Raw genomic sequence first — 23007 nt, forward strand, 5'->3', positions numbered from 1 at the left:
ACCTTTTCCCCCCCTTTATTACATTTAGCTATGATTTTTATTCAAGAAGACACACAGACGGTTTAAAAGCAGAAACACACCATCTACCACACCACACCATCTACCACACCACACCATCTACATAGGGACAAACCATGGGAGGAGCAGTTATTAATCTAAAGAGGGAGTGTTGGAGAGACAGCAGCTCTGGAGAGAGACACGGTTAGTTTGAATACAAAGTATGCACTCAGTCTTGGGATCTACAGGGAAATCCCCTTAAATGAAACAAAAGGAAATCTGTTCATAGGGGAAGGAGATGCGTGCAAAGCTTAAGGAAAATCTGTGGCAGTACAGGAGAATTGACGGAGGTGTGTGGACAGGCTGAGCTGTCAGTGTGTCGTGTGAAGAGATGCAAGCATGTCTGTGGGCAGAAGCTGAGATTTGCACTCTGAGGAGTGGCTACTCTTGCTGATGACAGTCAGAATATCTAAGGTTTGTAAAAAAAAAAATTCCATCTCTTATTTTTATAAAAGCTTCTGCACAGGGACTTTTTTGTGCCTGTAGCACAAGATGATGGGTGCTATCTTCCATACTGATTGCCTGTGTTCAAGAAGGCTCAGTAGACTACAAAATGTATTCTTGTTACACTGGTTATGGCAGCATGCTTAATTAGGTGTGTTATGTAAAAATAAAATCTACTAAACAGTGTATATTGTGCTTTAAAGCCATAGTTTTAGGGAAAAGAAAAGGTGGATACGTCGAGGATTGTATGTTTTTTCACATGCTGTCTTTCCCCCGACTTACTTAATGTGAGCAACAGTTCATGTAATGCAGCCCACAGCCAACTCAGCCTATGCAGTTACAGAAAGAAACACTGACAGGTATGTTGTGAATGCATGGGTCATCTTGTTATTCTTGTTATCTACATATTTGCTGATAAAACCATCCTGTTACACACAAGGTTTATGTTTTTATGGGCAACATTCACAATGATTCACAAAGAACAAAGTAGCTGCCAAATTCACTTTACAAAAAAAACCTGCCCTTCACAGAATTTATAGATTTTGAGCTGGCACCAAAATTTGTAACATGAAACATTTAGAACATTGCCAAACTTGGTAAATGTCATAAAATATCCCCCCAAACTTTTCTTAGTTATATTTTGCCTGGAGTGCTAACCCATAGTAGTCAATCCAAATTTTGGTTGCTGGTTGAAGTTGTAGTTCAACAAAAGCTGAATAAGGCATTTTCTACACATATTCCCCCACAGTCACAGCCAGACAGTTTTTGGGCATTTTGTAGAATAGTAGGGGCACTACATTTTAGTGCCACAGGATAGACAGTGAAATAAGCCATGTTAACTGACATGCTAATATTTCCATCATCTAGTATTTATATAAAAGCTAAACTTCCACTCTCATTTTTCCTATATGGGTAGAGCTGTTGATTGGATCCAGTAATGTTACCAACAAAAGCATTTACTAAGGTACACAAATAACAAATGCAGTGTGCAGTGCTATATTAGCTGCACCTCAAATTTGTGCCCTGCTTGTTGGTAACCCTCTTGTTGGTAATCTATGCATCTTCTCTAGCAGCCATTGTGTACATATACATGGTCACTCTTTACCTTGCCCTCACCATCTTCTTCTTGGGGCAGACATATAAATGCAGCAATATATCACTTTGCAGTTATTTTTGTGTTTTTTTTCAGTAATCTGCTTGTTTCGTATTAACCATGTTGTCTTTTAATTTGTTTTAATTTGCATTGTCCATAAAAGTGCTATTAAGTCTGGAACCTAACACCAGTACCTGCAGGGGCTGCAATCACACAGTGGAGCCTAATGGGGCACCCATGAACACACTAAATTTGTTGCTTTACTACAGATAATTTGAAGGGGTTAAAACATAAGGCACACATGCAATGGTTGAGCAATAGAGGGGGCGGAATTACAGAGATGTTAGTTTTTAAAGACATAGTTGTATGTGATAACAAGGAGGGATTCTGTACCAAATTTTGCAACACACAACAGATTATAGATTAAAATCATTCCTATTTATGGAAAGGGGGAAACAGGGCATTGTTCATTCATATTCATGGATATGAAGAGCCAGACATATGCCTGACTCTTCCTGTCCAGGCATATGTCTAATTATTTTAATTGCACTTACAAATTTGTTTTCATCTGTTGTAGCCAAATGCAATATGTGAGTATTTAATGCATGCATTCCAAACCCAGATTTCTAGGCAAGATTATATGTGGGCCATCTAATTCTAATCTTTCTTTTTGTAATCCTTATTTGTTCATTTATTGGAAGTACGCGGTTGTTATGCAGTACTTTGCAACAGTTTTATAACATCAGTTGATCTGACTACAATTCCAAAAGGCTAATGAGCTGATGGTATACCTTACAAACAAAATATTAATGTGTTGTCTGCCACATTCATTCATTAACATTTGCAGTGTAGAAGCATTTTCCTGTTGGAGCCATTTAATATTTTATGTCCAAAACACTGCCCTGTTTCCATTTCTCGTAAACTCTTCAAAGCAGAAACACTTATTACAAAGTCCAAGGCATCAGGGAGACATGGTTACAGTTATGTTCATCTTTTGCTAAATAGTTATATTCAACAAGGTTTTAAAGGTTATCTAATAGAACTGTTTCTGTAACGGAGCCGCACACACAAACATATGCAGTCGGGGAGCTTACCCCATTTATTATGACCACCTTGATCAACATTTCGTGGGGGATACACCCTCCCTTCGTCAGGATACAATTCCAAATGCACACCATACACTTATAGCAAAAGACAATCCCACCTCCCTTTTCCCAGTGTACAATTAGTCCAATAAAAAATCAGTCCAATAGAAAACCAAGGTCAAGCAGTGTACCTGAAAAAAAAGGATTTCAAAGTGCACATTTCTTAAACCCCTTTACACAGTACACTGTATATTTAATAACACTCCTCTGTTAAATCACAAAAAAGGGGAAAGGGGAGAGTGGAAGTGATTAGAAAACAAGTGTGTTTGTTATCTAATAGCACATGCTGCATAGGTGAGTTTGTGTGTTTCTGAATTATACAAAATGCAGTGTGTCAGTTCTATTAATTTATATTAGATATTGCACATGAATGACTCCTCCATCAACAGTCTGTCTCAGACAGAGCTGCCTGCGATACATCATCTTCAGGCCCTGCTGTATCTAGCTTATTGCTGTCGAATCCCTGGGCTGGCAAGGCTTTATGCTATCACTGTGTGCGAACTGTGAGTTGATTTAGGGGGACTGTTTTTGCTGCAGTGTTCAGCTGGCCATGTACCAATAATGCGGGGCCGTCAAGTGGTTAGGTCATTCTCATTCCTAGCCGGAAAGTCAAACACAGAGAACATTAATTGGGGTAAGTAACAATTGAATATAAGCTAAACAAAACAGTTTAAGGAAATAATTATATTTATAATGTTTCTATTAGACAATTACATAGGTAAAATATGAATAGAGGTACAGTGGCTTTATAAGGTTTGCCCATTATTATTTTAAGTATCATACTGGTAGGCAGCTAACTGCTCGGTGAAGCTTGTTGGTGGTCACTGTAGCAGTAAGCATGTATTTAAGTAAGCAGAAGGCCTGGTTTGGGCGCATAAGTTTAAGTTTAAATCATGGCTATTATACTGAGCCTCAGTTAGACTATATTTATGACTAATATTTATGACTAATGAAAGTTCCAGAATACTAGGTTTGGTTGAAATCCAGAGAAAGAAGAACAGACCCAACACTATTCAGATGTTTTACCCTGGTACACTCATGGAAAACACTTATCCCATACTGCTCCAGTAAAGGGATCCAAAAAGATGCTCCACTTGCAGATTGGTACACCACACCTAATGCCTTGTACTCAGGGCACAAATCGTAAATAGGTCTTAGAATATCTGCTGCACACAGCCATGGCATCAAAGAAATAGCTTGGCATGGCAGGACAAATAATGCTTTGTAGCACTGAAACATTGATGTCTGGTCAGATTTGATGCTATGCTAAGGGCCATGGCCCACGGGGAGATTATGTAACCTGCAGTAGCCAAGATTTAACTGTGGGTGACTATTCTCCCTTATAAACATTAACTCAAGAACAGTCAAAGTAAGCAAAGATCATTCATCATACATAATATTAATATTATGTATTCTTGATTGCAGCACTACTTATCTGGTTCCCTCTGCTGCACACTTTAATAAAAAACAAATCTCTGTAGAAGAGTGCAAAATGAATATTACAGTGCAGCCAATCCAGTTGGGCCCTGCATGAACTATTATTATTATTATAATATAATTATATATTATATTATTATATAGAAATTAAGCATGTAAGCCTTATGCAGCATAATATTTTCCATTGCAATGCATAGTTAAAGGACAAGGCAAGGGTTAATTGTTAGCCCAGAATATTACTGTAGAAGCACTACATCACTAAATTGGGGTGGGGAGAACAGAGCTATCAGGGGTGGGGCTAGATGCATGGCCTATGATTGGGCAAAATGCATTCCAATGAGGACAAAGCCTGAGTTTTAGAATTCTGAAATCTGGACAGGAAGTTTTGAACTGGATAGCCTAGGTCTGGTTTAAAACCAGGCAGGTCACAACCCTAAAACCTGGCCCAGGGGACACAGAGAGGTCCTTATGGTCCTCATGGTCCTCCTACAGCAGTACCCTAGGCCAGTGCGGTTTGTAGCAAACAGCAGCACTGGCCTGGGGATCAGGTAAACAATCAGAATCACCCTGTGTTTATGCCTTTCTTTCTGCTTTAATTATTGCATAAATCTGGCTAAATAGGCTAAATAAGGGGTCTTCCATTCCTAGGGGTGCTAAAATCATCATGCTTATGAAATGGAAGATGGATGGCACCACTGTCTTGGTAGGCCCTGGGCAAACAGCCCTTTTCCTTGTTTATTAAAGGGCAATGCATCTGTAACATTTGCTCTATGGGGGAGATTTATTAAGACACAAGCGCTCGGAGCGTTCATTCGAACGCTCCGAGCGTATTTTCACCAATTTTTTTGCGCTTGCGCGACTTCTTCATACTCCCACACAAAATTCTGAAAGGTTTTGCCACTGTTTACAATCGCTCAGTATGAAAATTTTGTGACTTTCGTATCGCCAATACGATATTATCGTGACTAATACGATTTTTTTGTAAGCAATTTTGTGTATAGAGAGGCCAGAGAATGCATACCATTTCTATTACTCACCTCTCACAGCAGGTTGTATTTCAGTAGTTAACAATTAAAACAACAATTTTTAGATTCTTGTGCTACAGAGCTGCTGTCATCAAAAGTGCTTAGTTGCTGCCAATATTGACTGCAGATACTTTACAAATGTAGTGCAGTTATTCATTACAAATGTTTAATGGTGCACTAGAGAATTAGCTGACACACGCAAGGCTGTCCCCAATTCAAACTATGGCTAATTGAAAATAAATCTCTTGCTTGTTAAATGCTGGATCTATATCTTTTTGGCATAAATAGCTTCTGCTTAATATGGCACAAGGTTGTAGCAAATGTTCATAATAAATCTTTATGTTTAAGGGATAGTAATAAGAAACTGAATATGCTTCTTACAGTGGTAGCAGTTACCATTTTATTATCCTGCCATAAAATGGACATTGTCCCCTGCTGGATTCAGAACAAAAAGTACATAGGAGATAACAGTAAAGTCTAGCTCCCCACAAAATCATTTCCTCATATTTCCTCCCTGAATATGAAAATTTCTTGGGGGTGCTTGTTGCAAGAACAGTGAGCAACATCCATATAGATATTTTCATTATAACATCTAGCTATCAATTTATATTATCTATTTATTTTTATCTAAAATATACCTACTAGTTCATTTTGTCAGTGCATTGATATTTCAGTTCAGTGCAATAAGGAACCTATAAATGAGCTGGTATCTGTAACTAGAACTGTCACTACGTGTGCTATGGTGTAAACAAATAATGATGTGAAGACTGTTACCATGAAAATGATTGGAATGGTGCTAATTCCCATGGAAACTTTGGTGAAAGTTTGCACCAAAAACACTATGACTTTTTGTATGGACATAGTGACAGATAGTGATAGTTTACATATAAGTTGTTGCAATGGTGACAGCATCCATAGCGACCTTTGCCATAGTGATAAAAATGAAGGAAACAATGTTTACTGTCATTAAAGGAACAGTAACACCAAAAAATGAAAGTGTATAAAAGTAACTAAAATATAATGTGCTGCTGCCCTGCGCTGGTAAAAGTTGTGTGTTTACTTCAGAAAGTCTACTATAATTTATATAAATAAGCTGCTATGTAGCCATGGAGGCAGCCATTCAAAGGAGAAAAGGCACAGGCACATAGCAGATAACAGATAAAACACTATTGTATTCTACAGAACTTATCTGTTACCTGCTGTGTAACCTGTGCCTTTTCTCCTTTTTTCCAGCTTGAATGGCTGCCCCCATGGCTACACAGCAGCTTATTATATAAATTATAGTAGTGTCACTGTAGCAAACACACCAGTTTTACCAGTGCAGGGCAACATTGCATTATATTTTTATTACTTTAAAGCTCTTTCATTTTTTGGTGTTACTGTTCCTTTAAAGAGAACATTGTAACATGTGGATGAACTGGTGCTGTTTGCATGGACACCATTGGTGACACATGCTTCCGTAAGGCTGCCATAGAGACATTAATTATGAAGCCAATGGCGGTAGTTTCAATGAAAATTATAACAATGGACAAAGTAGGAAAATGGAGGTAAATAATAGACTGGCCTGCATTTGGAATGTACTGTAGTGAGGTCTACTTTGGCTTACAGTAACTTTACTGCAGGGAATCAATCAGATCTAATTGCTGTTTGACAGCTATGGGTTAATACACCAGTCCAAGACTGCACTTTGAATTTTGCTCACTTAATTAATGTTATATATAGCTGGAAATTTCACACTTGGCACATAGTAAGCTGACTGGATGGATAATTGATACAAATCCTAATTCTAGAGGGAGCTTCTCTGTATCCTAGATTTATTCTGTAACCCTTGTTTGTTAAATTATTGTAAGTCCCCTGTTTGTTAGAAATGAATGTGTAACTGGCTTGCAATATATAAATAAATTATGATAATGTATCCTTTATTTAGCTTTATTTAGCAGTTGTTTTATTTAGTTGTTGGAAATTGAAAAACAAATTAGGAATATTAAATTCTAAACAAAATTTACAAAATGGGCATAGCTTATTTCAGTTTAGTGGTAAGGATGTTGTCATTAATATTTGGAGTAAAAGCAGACATTAAAGAGATACTGACACCAGAAATTAAACTTTTTTTAGATCTATCATAACATTGACTTAGCATGAGTTTTATAATTTTGCCAAAAAAGTATTTCCTGATGCTTTTCCATTCCTTATCTGATCCCCCGTGTTCTTCTATGAGGGGGCCGCCATATTTGTGCAGTAGGAGTCCGTTAGCATTAGAAGCTATACCTGACAGGCTAAGAAGGGACAGTCAGGTTGGCAAAACAGTCAGGTTTAGGAACTTCAAGCAACAATTACATACAAAACCAGCCCTAACAGTGAAAAAAGATCAACGTGACGTATAGGCAACTTTTTATGTAGATTCATAATTTGAAAAGTCATTTTTTCGTGTCAGTATCACTTTAAGAAATGTATGTAGGAAATGGGTACTGTCTGGTAACGATTTTCATGAGAATCCAGCATTGCTGCAGGTTACAAATACACCCTCACAATACGCACTCTAAAAGATTTGTGTCAGTAAAGCAGACACGTAGACATTTTTCTAAAGAAAGTTTAAGAGATGTTTTTAAAAGATATTTTATTATGCTGTCGCTTGTAAAGTGTGGTCACTTGCTCAACAATTTTGCTATAATCATATGTAGGAGTAGTGGCTATAAGCTCCCAAGCATTGTCACATAATCCCTGTTGTGTACAATAACCTTTTAAAATGTAGGGCCCTGCTTATATGAAAAAACAGAAAACTGTGTTTCTAGGTCTAAAAAACATGACATGAAAAAAAAAACCATGAAACTTCAAGTGAAGACCATTATATTGAAGCAATGTAATGTATCTGGTGTGACTGTCAGGGGGACTGGCTAGGACATGTGAATATTAGAACACACTACACCTCAGTCAGGCTATCACTGTCAACAGAAGGAGTTGCTAACTTCAATGGCTGGATAATTTCTGTGTTACCCAACTCTTGTTGTTAGCACATTTACTAAAACTCTAACATTTCTCTTTTTTTATTTTAAAATTCAACTAAACTTGTTTCCACAAATGTCTTAAATTTACTGAAAAGTCTGAACTGGGCAAGTCTGTGCGAGAAAATTTGCAGAAAATTTTGAATTTTTCTTTATGTTGCACAAAAACTGTGACTTTTTCAAACTGTCTCACAAAAAAAAACCAGTCTCAACAATCCAAAACCTATCTACCATGACATCTATGATTTCCATGATCTCTACATGATCTCAGAAAATTTTATCTGGTAAATTTTAGATTCAGATTTTTAGCCATTTTGACACATAGTAAATCGAAAAGTTGCAAATTTTTTTTCTGCGACTTTTAACACTACAAATCTGAATCAGAAAAAGAAAAATAAATCCGACAATGGTAAATGGCCTCCTTAGTGTGAAGCAGAGTATACGTAGTAATCAGCTCTGGTTTTCTGATCCAGACACCCCGAGGCCACCCCCATTCTGCACCCCCCCTCCCCGTGCCTCCTCCCTGCGCATGCGCGTTTGCGATAAAACCCCCCTGCAAGTGCGCGCAGGCGCACCTTTAAACTCATACGGAGCAGTGGGGAGAAGTCCCCATTGCTCCTTATGGGAGCAAAATTTTGGTGCAGCTAAATTTTTGCCGCCCTAGGCCCAGACCTTTGTGCCCTCGCCACAAATCCGGCCTGGTAGTAATTACATACTGTAGATATCTCTATGTGTTACTACATTTCTTCCACTGTCTAGACCCTAACAACTCTGTTTAGTGAGAGAATATACGAGGGATGTACAATAGGAATTTCATTGTTTTTTTTCTAAATCTGTAGGGTGAATATGCATTTAGAAAAAAGTGACAAAAGATAAAAAGTTGTTTGTATTAGTTTTGCTTAATATTTACATTTTTCCATTGTCCAGCAACAATTATTTGTCAACAAGCATTCAAGGTATTGCTACACATTATATATACACATTAAATATATTATAATATTATAGGTAAGATACCCTATCATTTCAATAAACACTTTCTGATACTAGATTGTATAATTTATTTAGTGAATAAAATACTGCCTATTTAAAAATATAAGGAGTTTCCTGTCCATATAAAAGTATGAGGCCAAGGTGACTTCTAATATCCTTTAATTTTTTTTACAGGTGGCTCTATATTATATGGTCATGGAACGCCTCCCAGACTTATAATATCCTTATATCTTACAATAGGGTCTACATAATTCACAAAATAATTTTCAAATTATCAAAAGGAAATATCTTTATAAAGCATATTTGAAAATATCACAAACAGCACAATGTTGCACATATATTAGAGCACATTTAAATACATATAATACATACCACCAAATAAGCACAAGAAGAATAAACCAGCAAGGAAGCGAAAAACCCTGGCAAAAATAAGAATGCCCCAACATTTCGGCAAAAAGTCTTTTTCAAGGGGAATTCTTAATACTGATAGTATGACTTTAAATTACTGACTTGCAGACTAGTGATATGCGGGCCTGCCTGAAACCTGGGTGTCACAGTAGTGCATTGTGCCCCTATTAAATTGTTACTATTGTGCACAGTAAATGATGAACAAAAATATTTCTAACATTTAGGTTTTGTCAGAATGAGAGATTTGAGATGAATCAGAGGAAGAAACTTCATTTTTTTTTCATTGTTTCAAACAGAGGATGTAAGTCATTTTATTATAAGTTGGGTGCGGTGCCTTGCTATTCAGGGTAGGAAATTTCTTAAGTTTGAAATGGAAAAAAATGATCAGTTAGGAGAAACAGAATAACAGAAACAATTTCCAGACTTGTAGCAAAGTGCCATTGAAAGAAGTGATAAATCTGTTCACTGTCAAAATGTTCTGTTTTACAGAAAGTCTGTAAAGTTACTGATGAAATGTGAGGGCTTTCTGAGAAATCAAGACTCGTGGTTTTAAAATTGCTGCCTGGTATGTCTCTAACTTTAATCTTTGCACATAGTAGCCTTGAGTATACAGTATCTATAAAAGGCAATAATATTGTCTTGTAAATGACTATTTCCTTATTTAAACAATACATCCTTCCTTCATATATCAGCTTGTCGCCATCAACACATACTATGCTTAACTGTATACTATCCATATACTATTTCCACTGTTCCTATTAGTTGTTTTTTCTTTATTTTTTAATAAATATTACATAAAATATTAAAGTACGTATACATAAATATTAAAGTACATATATATTTTTTAGTGTGATGTGCTTATAATAAAGCCATTAAGTTTTAATAAGGGTGTGCCTGTCTGAAAATTTGTATTCAATTGATTTGACTGAGCACCCTGCCTCGTGCAATTTTTTGAGTGCAGACACCAGAAAAACTCCTATATATATAGGGAGAGAGATAGAAAGAGAGAATTATACAACATGTTCTGACATGTTCTTAAACTACTATTCTCAACAAGGTTGGATGAATGAAGACATCAAACTTTGGGAAATGAGAAAGAAGGGAAATGAGGAGAACGGAAAAAAGAACAGGTAAGAGAAGAGAAAGAAGGGAGTAATAAGAAAACAGAGGGAATAACAAAATTAAAAAGAAAAACAAGAGAAGAAACTGAAGGAAGTAGAAGAGAGGAATGTGCAAAAGATACAGAAGTGAAATAAAAAATAACAGAGAAAGGCAAATTCAGTGATGAGAGGAGTGAAAATAGGAGAAATAATCTGTTTTAGTTGATTCCTGGCCTTAAAATATTCCATTTAGCCCTCAACTAGTTAGTGTAAACAGCAGTGTTAAAAACAGACTTTTCTATTAAGAACAAAAGTTGTTTGTTCAAGATAGATAATTTGAAATTGCATCCACATAACAGCCTTCCTTATGGCACCAAACACTGCAATCATGAATAGACATTTGTACATGGGAATACCCATGTAGAAATACCCAAAAGCTAAAAGTTCCTACATTACAGCCAGGAATATGCACATTTCAGTGGTTCCAGAGGTATTCCTAATACAATATTAAATCAGCTACAGTTAGAATAAGTAAATTAACATAACCACCCCAAAGTACTTTTAACTTTACTTCTGTAACAAGATATAGGCTTCTAAATGTCATAAAGATAAAATCATATTTTCTTTAATAAAAACACATATACCAGAAACAAAATTATTTTATGCATAAAAATACAACTGATTTGGAAAGTCCCATGTATTCTGACCCTGCCAATAACAAATATGTATAGATTTCCCACTTGTATAGGTGAAAAACTCCAGTATACTATCAAATTTCCAAAGCATTGCTTTAGATTTCAAGGCCAAAAATTCCATAAACAATAGGGTTGCCTTAGCAAGCCATACATTTTTGGAAAGAAGAGATTCTGATAAATTCACAATAGGTAAATATTTCTCTCTACTACAAAGTACCAAGTTGCAATGTATTTCTAAATGTATCAGTTTTTATAAAAAAATTTAAACATTTTTGAAAAATAACCTCAAAGCTTTCAATTTACAGTAGCTTATCTCCTACAGGTCATTAGGTACAAAGATAAAACACAAAAATATAAATGTTCGGGATCTACTGAACAGTTTGATACTCAATGTGCCTTGGTTTTCCTAAGTAAGGCCCCAAGATGAACACAACCCGTGTGATCTATCAGCAAAGCTTTCCTAGAGTTAGCAGTTTTTATGATATTTCGGAAAATCACCTAAACTCGCCTAATTAATGTTGTAACTTGCTGCGTTTATCTCACACAGTTTCTTACATACAAAGATAAATAACTCTCTGAATTCGAGAGGTCTGCTGAACAGTTTGAAGCCTATATATTTTTGGAAAGTACAAAAAGTCGAACTAGTGAGTATATATTTCTTTCTACTTCAAAGTACAAAACTGCAAAGCTATACTAAAGAACCATAATGAACAATAATGCAAGACTAAAATTGAAAAAAAATAAAATAAATCAAAGAGAATTATGCAAATCCGTAACAAAATAACTGATTCAACAGTGTGATCAATGGCCAAAATACCTGATCCAATAGTTATGCTGTCAAATAAACAATAGGTAAAAAAAGGTAAAAAATAAAAAAGATAAAGTGGTAAAATATAAATAGAAAAAAACCTGTTTGTGAGTGTTTGTGTACACTTCTAAAAATTGTGTGACAGCGTGTGTGTGTATACAAGTGTAAGGGGCTGATTTACTTACCCACGAATCCGACCCGAATTGGAAAAGTTCCGACTTGAAAACGAATATTTTGCGACTTTTTCGTATGTTTTGCGATTTTTTCGGATTCTGTACGAATTTTTCGGATCCAATACGATTTTTGCGTAAAAACGCGAGTTTTTCGTATCCATTACGAAAGTTGCGTAAAAAGTTGCGCATTTTGCGTAGCGTTAAAACTTACGCGAAAAGTTGCGCATTTTTCGTAGCGTTAAAACTTAACGCTACGAAAAATGCGCAACTTTTCGCGTAAGTTTTAACGCTACGCAAAATGCGCAACTTTTTACGCAACTTTCGTAATGGATAGGAAAACTCGCGTTTTTACGCAAAAATCGTATTGGATCCGAAAAATTCGTAAAGAATCCGAAAAAATCGCAAAACATACGAAAAAATCGCAAAGTACCGATCATTACGAAAAAAACGCAATCGGACTCCATTCGACCCGTTCGTGGGTAAGTAAATCAGCCCCTAAGTGTGCAAAACTTTACAAAAGTGTGTTGGGTGTGTGTAAATGTGTTTAAATGTATAATTAATATTTGCTGTTTCTGGAGAAGGGGTCCATGAAGACCTTCATCAGCAGAGTCTTCACAGCAGGAATTGGAAGGGTCGGTTTTAAGGGTAGCTGCAGTAGAGGCCCATACGGCAAGACAGCTTGTGTGCTATTTGGGGGTTGGTCCAACAACGATTTGCAACGCATGAATGACATGACAGCCCCCTTGGCTCATTGCAAGTTAAGCAGAATTTAACATTCTATATGTATTTATCCAGTGGCACATACTTTTAGAAAAGTATACATTTATGAAGAGATTTTATTTATATAAAAGTGTTTTACATATGGGCTGTTTTATGGGATCAACTGTAAAAACCTGTAATGTTCATAAGTATAGTTCTCTCAGGTATATTTTAATGTCTTCTTTTATGCCTGTCCTGTAATGTCTGATACACTGATTGGCTTCTGTTTCTACTAATAATTCTCTGATAATACTACAATATAATATCAATGTTAAAGCATAGTAGTGAACCTGATAATATAGCTTCACTTTTGATATTGCTTTATATTAATCTAATACAAATATTAGGAGATGAAAATATGTCAATGAATGTATTACTGAGTGTAGATATTTTGAGGTTTGTTTAGGTTCTCACTGCTCATTGGTTCTCTGGCCACAATCTTCCTTATTTCCCCCTATAGATGTACAGTATTTCCCTAATACCCTTACAAGAAGTTAGTGGCACAAATACAGCATCCAAATGAATGTGGTCTAATTTTTGCCAGTTGAAAATACCCAGCAATGGGTTCATATAAGCACAGCTCAAGTCCCCTTACTTTACTGATTGCTCATAACCCTTACTAAGATGTACCATACAACGTTAGTACATGTACTGTACTGATTATAGTTCTGCAGGATGGTCTAAGTCAAAGCCAAATTACACAGGCTCTGTTATTCAGGATAACCAGATAATCTGTACATTAACAATTTTTATGTACGATAGCTAACTATTTAAGCAGCCACATGAGTTGGAACATCTGAGAGTTGTAATGCCAAACCAGCTGGAGAGCATGTGTAGGTTGTTTTGCAAGAATGGAGTTAATAACAAAATTTTCAGAGCTGACTCATTTTTAAAAAAAATGTTTTGTTAACAGGGCTTCTAATGGTTGCGAAGAACTGGGAGTAACCAGGCTAAGCTCAAAGAAACAAAATGGCAGCGGCAGGATATGGAAATTCTACACTTGTTATGAGCACCATGCCAAACAGTACAACTGAAGAAAATTGTACACTGGACCACACAATTCACCAAACCCTATTCCCCGTGGTCTATATTACTGTGTTAGTTGTTGGTCTTCCTGCAAACTGCTTGTCATTGTACTATGGCTATTTACAAATCAAGGCAAAAAATGAACTTGGAATATACCTGTGCAACCTAACAGTTGCTGACCTCCTCTATATCTTCTCACTGCCTTTCTGGATCCAGTATGTGTTGCAGCATGATAATTGGACCTACAATGAAATGATGTGCAAGATCTGTGGTATCCTGTTGTATGAAAACATCTACATTAGTATTGCATTTCTCTGCTGTATCTCAGTTGACCGCTACCTTGCCTTGGTGCACCCATTTAGGTTCTACAAGCTAAGGACAATGAAGACTGCTCTTTTGATCAGTGTAGTTATTTGGCTGAAGGAATTAATGACCAGTTACTTCTTTTTCTCACATGGAGAATTCACCAAAGATCCTGAAAGCCATATTATCTGCTTTGAACATTATCCTATGAAACCCTGGGAACACAGCATTAACTACTATCGCTTCTTTGTTGGTTTCCTTTTTCCAATCTTTTTGCTCGGGTTTTCCTATTGCTGTATATTTAAAGTAGTGCGTCAAAGTCAAGGAACACAGAGAAAGTTAAAGATTCAGATCAAACAACTTGTTTTAAGCACTGTTATAATTTTCCTTGTGTGCTTTGGACCATACCATGTCTTGGTGGTCATTCGTAGTGTGTTTGAGACAAACTGTGTGTTTGCTGCTAGAATATTTAATATCTATCACTTCTCTTTGTTGTTAACCAGCTTTAACTGTGTAGCAGACCCAGTTCTGTATTGTTTTGCCAGTGAAAACACCTACAGAGACTTCTTAAAGATGAAAGATACTTGCATGACATGCACAAGATATCTTGAGATTGGAAAAAAGGCAAATAAACAGCCAGTAAACAGTCTAGAAGGGACTGCTATCAACATAAAACAGATCACTTCAGAGAATGAGGCTGTTGTATTGTATGAACAGAGGGTTTCTAGCATTACTTGTGCTGAAAATGGAGTGGACGAGTCCCTTAACTGCAGTCTGTAGCACATTTAGAAATATGTGCCTGTTCTCTTAAATGAGGATGGGAACCTGGCATATTTGTATCCAGATTATTCTGTTGTGCTATGCTCAGGGGATTACATTGTCACAAATGAAAAGAGTATATTTAATATTGCCAAACCACTGGAAAATTCTTTTTGTATGTGTTTTTTTTGTTAAATCTATTTGAAAAAACATATATTTTTTTTACAATGTAGTTTGGCGTTTACATGATGCTAACGCAAGGAAACCCAGCTGCTGGTACTTTGGGGGCAATGGGGCATTTGGGGGGATTTTCTTAGGCAAACCTGCTTAGTATCCCCCATATGTAAGGAAAGGCACAAAGTTTGCCCAGGTGCAGTAACCCATGGCAACCAATTAGCTGTTTCCTTTTAAACAAGTGACCCGTAAATGCTTCCAGCTGTTTATATATCAGGGCCTGTTGGTCATGTCACTTCTGATCCCAGTCTTCCAATGTACAGGACATGTTCCTGCTCATGCTCTTACTTGTGGAGCCTGGGGCAGGCTAGTGACAAGGGCAAACATGGCAGCTACCAAAATATCAATCCATTTTTCTTTGATTCAGAAAAAACGGATATGATATATTATTACCAAACATTTCAGTGATAATCTCAAGGAAAACAATGTCAAGGTTCTCTAAGCAGGTAAGGAAAAATGCTGAAGAAGAAATATTCTGGAACATCTCCATTCAAAATGGGTTTTATAAATAGGATACAGTACAAAACATCTTACCATTTCAACCACCTTAACATTTTATAAAATTTCCTCTTGAAAAGGTGCATGAAATGAATGGACATGTTGGAGATCACAGAAACAAAATGTCTGCCACAATAAGAGATTGATTTTTAACCTTATTGAAATTGGACACTGCGTAATTATTAATAAATATATGTAAAGCTGAATGGAGGTTGCACCTTTAGCTTTTATCAAAACCAGAGAGTGATAGCAAAATCAGTTGTGCAATAAAGTTTGGAATTCAAATTTACTAACCCAGTTCCACATGAAAAAAGTTAGCATTTGAAAAGCTTATAGGCACATTTGATGACCTGTTATTCCCTGCTTTAATTCTTTGCTCTATGTTCTTAGATAATGTTAAGATATGTTCTTTGATAATCATATGATTGTAACATATGGATTAGGTTGCAATATGCACATATGCACCTTTGTTATTATTGCATTATTGAAAAACATTGCTGATCTATGTAGAGCCTTATAATATCCCAATTCCTTATTGCCCCTAAAAAGAGCACCATGCTCTATTGTGTTAGCAAACGTTTAGGACCAATGCTATGTAGCCAAAATTAAAAGCAGATAAGCAGAAACATGCCTGAGAGGACATGTTCATTACAGATATGGGTATTGTCTCACTGGAAAAACTGAAAAGCCTTTCCAGTACTAATTTCTGACAAGCGGCAAGGTTAGACTATGCAATTACACTACATGGGCGAAAGCATTCAGACACCTGCATGACCAATAGCACATCAACATCATAAATCAAGGTTATTAATATCAAATTGGTCTTCCCTTTGCTGCTTTACCAAATGTTACTCTTGTGCTAAGGCTTTTTACTAGATAACTGTCTCTTAAACTTGAGTCCACAGAGTCAGCTGCTGGACATGAATTCTTCAACATTCAACATGAGAGTAAAAGCATTCTGGGAGTTGTAGTGCAACAGCATCTGGGGACCCAAGGTTAAAAAGCAGGGAACAATTTTGCAACATTGTTGGCATTTTCTTCTATTGAGCCACAAAAGTGTTAGTCAGGCTAGGCACTAATGTTGGATGCCCAGGCCTGGCTCACAGACAAAATTCAGGGTCATTCCACAGGTGTACAGTTGGTCAGGGCTCTGTGTATGCCAGCTAAGTCATTCCATTACAAACTCAGCAAAGGGCCTTTTTCCAGACAGCTGCCACAAAGTAGGGATCATGGTAAGTAAGAAGTCAAGAGCTGGTAGAAATTTAGAGTGCACTCAGGAATTAAGAAACTAAAACCCACAACTGAGGTACAGAACCCGGGTCTGTTTTCAGTCACAATGCTGCAGGTAGCATCTTGTCACCATGTCACAGCTATTTACAAATCAGCGTGAACTTGGTTAATGTTATTTATAACACACTACAAACCTACAGTGTAAAAAGCTCTCTCATATAAATTAGGAGTTTATTCCCAAGTAATAGTATATTTATAGGTGGGCAATGAACAGATACAAACTTTTTTTTACATTACTTATCTTTTACATTTCTTCCTACAATATTTAGATAAATTGCATAGACAGTTAAAACCTTTTCTTGAGTCATGAAGCTGAGTACCAGACTTAGAGGGGGAATACAGGAGACTGAAGTAAAAAATTGGAGTGAGAAATAGTATTGAAATTAAACTGTACTTAAAAGAACACCACATTCACATAAGTCTTAATCCATTTAATCAATACAACTTTATTTTTTTTTAGAATTTGGAATTAAATTGACTTTCCAGAAAATGCCAGTTTAGTGATTTTGAAGTACTAACTTTATCTAGTATCTGGAGTATATAAATTAGACAATTTTAAATTTGTTGTAAAATGTTTGTAAATTAATATTATACTCCAATTTACAGGCACTTTTGTCAATTCCCTACTGATCTGGATCTCCAGATAAGAACGTAAATATTGTACTTTGTACATTAGATGTACAATTTATAGTGTTCTTCTTAAAGGGCACCTATCACCTCCATATTGTTTCCCCCCACCAAAAGTACGGGCTAATACAGCCCACACTCCAGTTGGGGGAAACAATAGTTTTAAAAAAATAACAAAAGACAAAAAAAAGCCCCTGCCTGCACTAGCCTGCCAGCACCAGGAGGGAGCTCCTACTGTAGGCAACCGTGTTGTGTCACACACATTATGCATATAATGAGTGAGTGCCACAACTTGTTCATTATGTACATGTGTGTGACAGAAGAGGGTGAGTAGCATCTACAGCTCCTATGTCATGCGTGTAATGAGCAACCTGGGTGAGCTGGCAGGGCTATTGTTTCCCCTAACCGGAATGTGGGCTCTATTAGCCCACACCTTTGGTGTCTACCAGAGTTCCAAATTACAAAAAGTCCCCTTATCCAGAAAACACCAGGTCTCGAGCATTCTGGATAACAGGTCCTATACTTGTATATATAGTACAGAAAGCAGTAGCCCTACTCCTAAATAGGACCACTAGATGTCAGTCTTGCTACATCTTTGAAAGCAGAGACAACGGTATTGCCTCTACCTCTGGAAGTAAAGAAATCTGGGTCTGTTCGAGAATAAGTTATAATGTGTATGGTTCTAGTATGTTCTGGATAGCTATAACTTATCAGGAAAAGTTATTATTATGGAGTATTTATCGCTTAATATACTGTATGATGAATAGTTTAAAAGTGATTTGGAGTTTCATTGTTAACTCATGAATGCTTCTAGATGCTGACAGCTAGACATTTATTAAAGACAGTTATTAAAGTGATTAAACCGTTAAATTAGATATATGTCACACAAGGGAGAAGTTGATGCTTTGATATGATTATTAAGATGCTAGCTATAGGAACATGCAGGGGAGAAGATGCTTTAACATCTAATTGTGTCTTTGATATGTAAATAAATAAAAAAATATAAAGCAAAAGGTAACAAAAAAGTGTATGGCTTAGTGTTATAGTTGTGCTGTGTATAGAGCTGTGTATATAGGACCCTGCAGTTGGTTGCGGGCTGTTATCTTCTTATTCTCTCTGAGCATATGGTTTCATGTTTAGATGCATTTATAGTGAGCATAAGCCCCCTTACCTCTTTTCAATTCACCACAAGGGTAAATAAGCATAAGGCAGCTATACACAAGGCCCTCAGTGGGGAAATTAACTTCCCACTTTGTACCCTGCTCTACTACAGCTCTGCGTGCATTCAGCAGCACTCTAGTCATGAGGGGTGAGTGTGTGGAGGCATGTATGCATTCCCCCTATATAGAGTTCAAGTGTGAAAATCCCCTAAAGAGCCAAATAGATTATTAGAATTTGTGACTACCCTTCAGAATCTACTAGGATGTTTGAAAAATTAGTGCCACAGATGCTGTGAGCATTGCCCTCATATTTTTCAAAATTGTGAATTAATTTATCTTCTTATGTAACCTGTGCCTTTTCTCCTTTTTTCAATTTAAATGGCTGCCCCAGTGGCTACACAACAGCTATTTCTATTAACTACAGTAGTCTTTCTGAAGCAAACACACAACTTTTACCAGTGCAGGGCAACAGTACATTATATTTTAATTATTTTAAAACATTTTAATTTTTTAGGGTTACTGTTCCTTTAAGGAAAATCTCAGATGGGCACTACTATGGGAGGACCCTTCCCCCTTTTAAAGAACATTTAACAAACAACAATTTCCAGGTTCTGGCATGTAGTTATATATATTTCCAACAGTTTTCTTAGTTTTTTCCAAAATGAAAGAATATGAAATTCTCAGGGGGTGCTATTACCTGTGTATATTACATTTTCTTCTTCAACGTGAAATGTTTGTACAAGGTGCCTATCAGGAGACAGATAAAGACAGAAAACGAAAGTTAATTTAGGACTCTGTGATAGGGTCTGGGAAAAGACAAATGCCAAATATATTGCCCCAGATAAGCAAAAGAATACAGGGAGTAAGCTAATTATTGATTAATTGATATTCCTCCCCCAAGATGCTAATGATATTCCTCCCCCAAGATGTCTACCTGACAACCCAGAAGAAGGGTGTAATTACCAACATACCTCTAAAACTGACATAATTCTTTGTTTGGAAGATTTGTGAAAAAACAAAGATATTACAATCAAACCAGCTGATAAAGGCAGTGCTATACTAATCCTTATCAAGAAGGATTACATGAAAGAAATATACACAATGGTAGGCCAAGCTTATGCAGAAGGGATCTTAAATAAAAAGACAAGGAATTTTATCAATATAAAATTGCCAAAGATCCCTGTTCTATACATTCTCCCAAAAATCCATAAAAACCTAGAAAATCCCCAAGCCAATTGATTATATCAGGGGTGGGCTCCATTGGAAGCAATATTGAAAATGATGTTGATATCATACATTTGCTAAAAACTGTGACATGGCAACTGCACTTTTATTTAGTGACAGTGGATGTATGCTCACTGTACACTATTATACAATATAACATAGGCTTAGAACTTTCTAAATTAGGAAACAGGAATACCAGAAGCCCAGAAACATGTTAAACAGGAAAGTATAAAATGTATAAATGAAGAAATGTAGCTTAAGTATAAAGCAGGGTTCACCTTTAGTAAGAACCGTGTAGCATGCAAAACAACTAGCTGCATAAGAACAGTTAAAAAGGAGTTTATGGCATCATCTAGTGGGAGAATTACACAGTAAAACATCCATTGAATAGTAACATGAGAAATATAGCTTACCCCCTACAATATTCTTGTGGAAAACAATATGTGGGGAGAACCAAAAAGGCAAGACTGGGGGAGCATATACGAAATATAAAAAAGGGGTATATGAAACATTACCTAAACAAACATTTTGCTAGGGTACACAATGAAGACTCCACTGGCCTTATACAGTATATTGAAAAGGAGGAGACTTAAAAAAGAGGCTTTTGCAGAGGACATTGGTACCTCAGGGGACAATCTGAGTAGGATCCTTAACCTATAATACCAGTAGAGGGTGGTAAAGGTGCAAAGCCTCTGATGAAGTGAATTGTATACAATGAACGAGTTAGGATAGTTCTCAGGATTTTACATGTAAGTTTGGATATGTAAGCTTGTGTCAAATTGATTACAATTCTCATCAGTATATTGTGGTTCTTGAGCTACTTGAGTGATTGTTTGGGAGTGCTGTGAGTGGAGGCAGGAGAGCATTAGGACCTGGCAGGCACCAGGAGGGAAAGTCGGAAGGGAAGTTGGGAGGAATGTAAGAAGTCTGATATACTATAAACCCTGTCTGATTTTGTTTTGGAGGGAGTACAAGTGGAGGAACAGAACTTACTTATACAGTACATAACTGCACTTGGACTTCGGATCATCCGGAAGTGAATGCTAACAGACTGTGTATATCACTCACTTAGAAACTTTACGTTTTTTGAGAACTGTAAACATCTACCAAATAAATATTTATATGTGGAGTTTTCAAGGATTTGTTAGGAGCGCTGTGTACTTCTCCTTTCCGTGTACCTCTCATGCGCTGCTGCTGCTGCTACCTACAGTAACATCGAGCTGGATGCAGGAGCAGAACCCAGTGCTCTGACTGGTTACTCACTCAAGGGGGCGGGGTCTATAGTTGCTATGGGCACTAAGAGCAGGCCCGGTGTCCAGAAGGGAGAGTGCAGTCAGTGTTGGGGCTGAAAGCGAACAGGTGGAAGGTATTTGGGAAACACAGGAGCCAGAGTGTTGTGACCCTCCGGCATCACAGCAAGATCCAGGTAACTGTACTGAGAGTGCACCCTTTCCTGCTGCCTCTGAATGCTGACTGGCAGGGCCGTGCTTTCATTCATATAGAGTGCTCCTAGTCCGACTGTGCCTAGCTCTAATGTGTTCCATGCTTTCTGTTGGGGATGGGGGGGTTATGTATTGCAGTCTCTTACATTTCAGTTTGTAAAAGTAACCGCATAGGAAAGCATTCTTTTTCTGTCCCTTTCTGCACTGCTGGTGGTACTGTATGCCATGAAGCAATGCAGCACAAGTCAGCTCTTCACCTCCTTCACAGGGCTATAAATCAGCTGGCTTCTGCTGCATTGTTTCTTATGCAGGGGGGAAGACTATGTCAGCCCAGCAGCAGCATCCCAGTAACAGCCTTATCTCACCAGTCTGCAAGGTTGTAAAACAACAATTAGAGAACTACATAAAATCGTAACATACCTATTACATAGAATAAATATATATTCATGCCAGTTGCTCTGTGCTGGTGTCACATGTGGCATTGTTTGCTCCAGCGTATTGATGCCTCCATGTGTGACACCAGTCGTACCAATAGCTAGGAGTCTGGGACTAAAAAATACTTAGAATGGAAATTTTTCTGTTGTTGTCATCACTATTCCAACTGGCATAATCTTACCCACAGTTATCAGGTGTAAATGTTTTACAGACAAGTGACCCTTTAACCATGTACGTATGCCAAGTACACCATAATGTTATAGTTCTATTATTGTTATTAGTGCAAATAGTGACAACTTTGTTGTGTGTACAGAATTCCCCCATACAGCTTTATTTTGTGGTGCTGATATTATCAGTCATCAGTTTCATGTCATTCCCAGGTGTTGCCATGGATAACTGAAGTGATATATTTTAGCCCCAATGTTAGTAAATACATTCCAGTATGCTTCTTGCTGATCTGTTGCTGTTTATTTAAGTGAGGTTGGGGATTTTTATTGATTTCATTATTTGTTTAATACTTGTTAAATATTCTTGTATTAAGTTTGTAAGGATGGACCTCTTCACATAAATCTTATCCTAGTTGTCAGTGGGGCTCAGTTGATGTCTGATTAGAAACTTTTGTTATTATATTTATAATATTTGTATGCAGGGGACGCGAGACAAGTAAACAGTGCCATATCATGTGGTTCTACATAAGCCCATTATGCTGAGTACAACACATTATTATTACAGAAGATACAATTAACTGACCAATAACATTTAAAGGGGTTGTTCACCTTTGAGTTAACTTTTAGCATGATGTAGAGAGTAATATACTAAGACAGTCTGCAGTTGGTCTTAATTTTTATTTGTAGTTTCATTGTTTTAATCTTT

General features: G+C 36.9%; 2 protein-coding genes across 2 annotated transcripts in view; both read left to right on the plus strand.

Annotated features, from left to right (window-relative positions):
* The first annotated feature begins 109 nt into the window (after positions 1-109).
* On the plus strand, positions 110-18880 carry LOC101733637 (ovarian cancer G-protein coupled receptor 1). The gene is made up of 5 exons (XM_031890686.1): positions 110-471; positions 10091-10166; positions 10659-10731; positions 11944-12040; positions 14050-18880. Exon 5 carries the CDS (start codon positions 14106-14108, stop codon positions 15243-15245), a length of 1140 nt encoding a protein of 379 aa, XP_031746546.1. The 5' UTR covers positions 110-471; positions 10091-10166; positions 10659-10731; positions 11944-12040; positions 14050-14105; the 3' UTR covers positions 15246-18880.
* A 2687-nt stretch (positions 18881-21567) lies between these two features.
* Positions 21568-23007, plus strand: part of cdkl1 (cyclin dependent kinase like 1) — a 39401-nt gene continuing 37961 nt past the window's right edge. Inside the window, exon 1 of the mRNA XM_012969555.3 lies at positions 21568-21683. The gene's annotated coding sequence lies outside the window, so the exon portion shown is untranslated. The remainder of the gene's footprint in view (positions 21684-23007) is intronic.

This window comes from Xenopus tropicalis, chromosome 8, assembly GCF_000004195.4.
Source record: "Xenopus tropicalis strain Nigerian chromosome 8, UCB_Xtro_10.0, whole genome shotgun sequence".
Taxonomy (NCBI): domain Eukaryota; kingdom Metazoa; phylum Chordata; class Amphibia; order Anura; family Pipidae; genus Xenopus; species Xenopus tropicalis.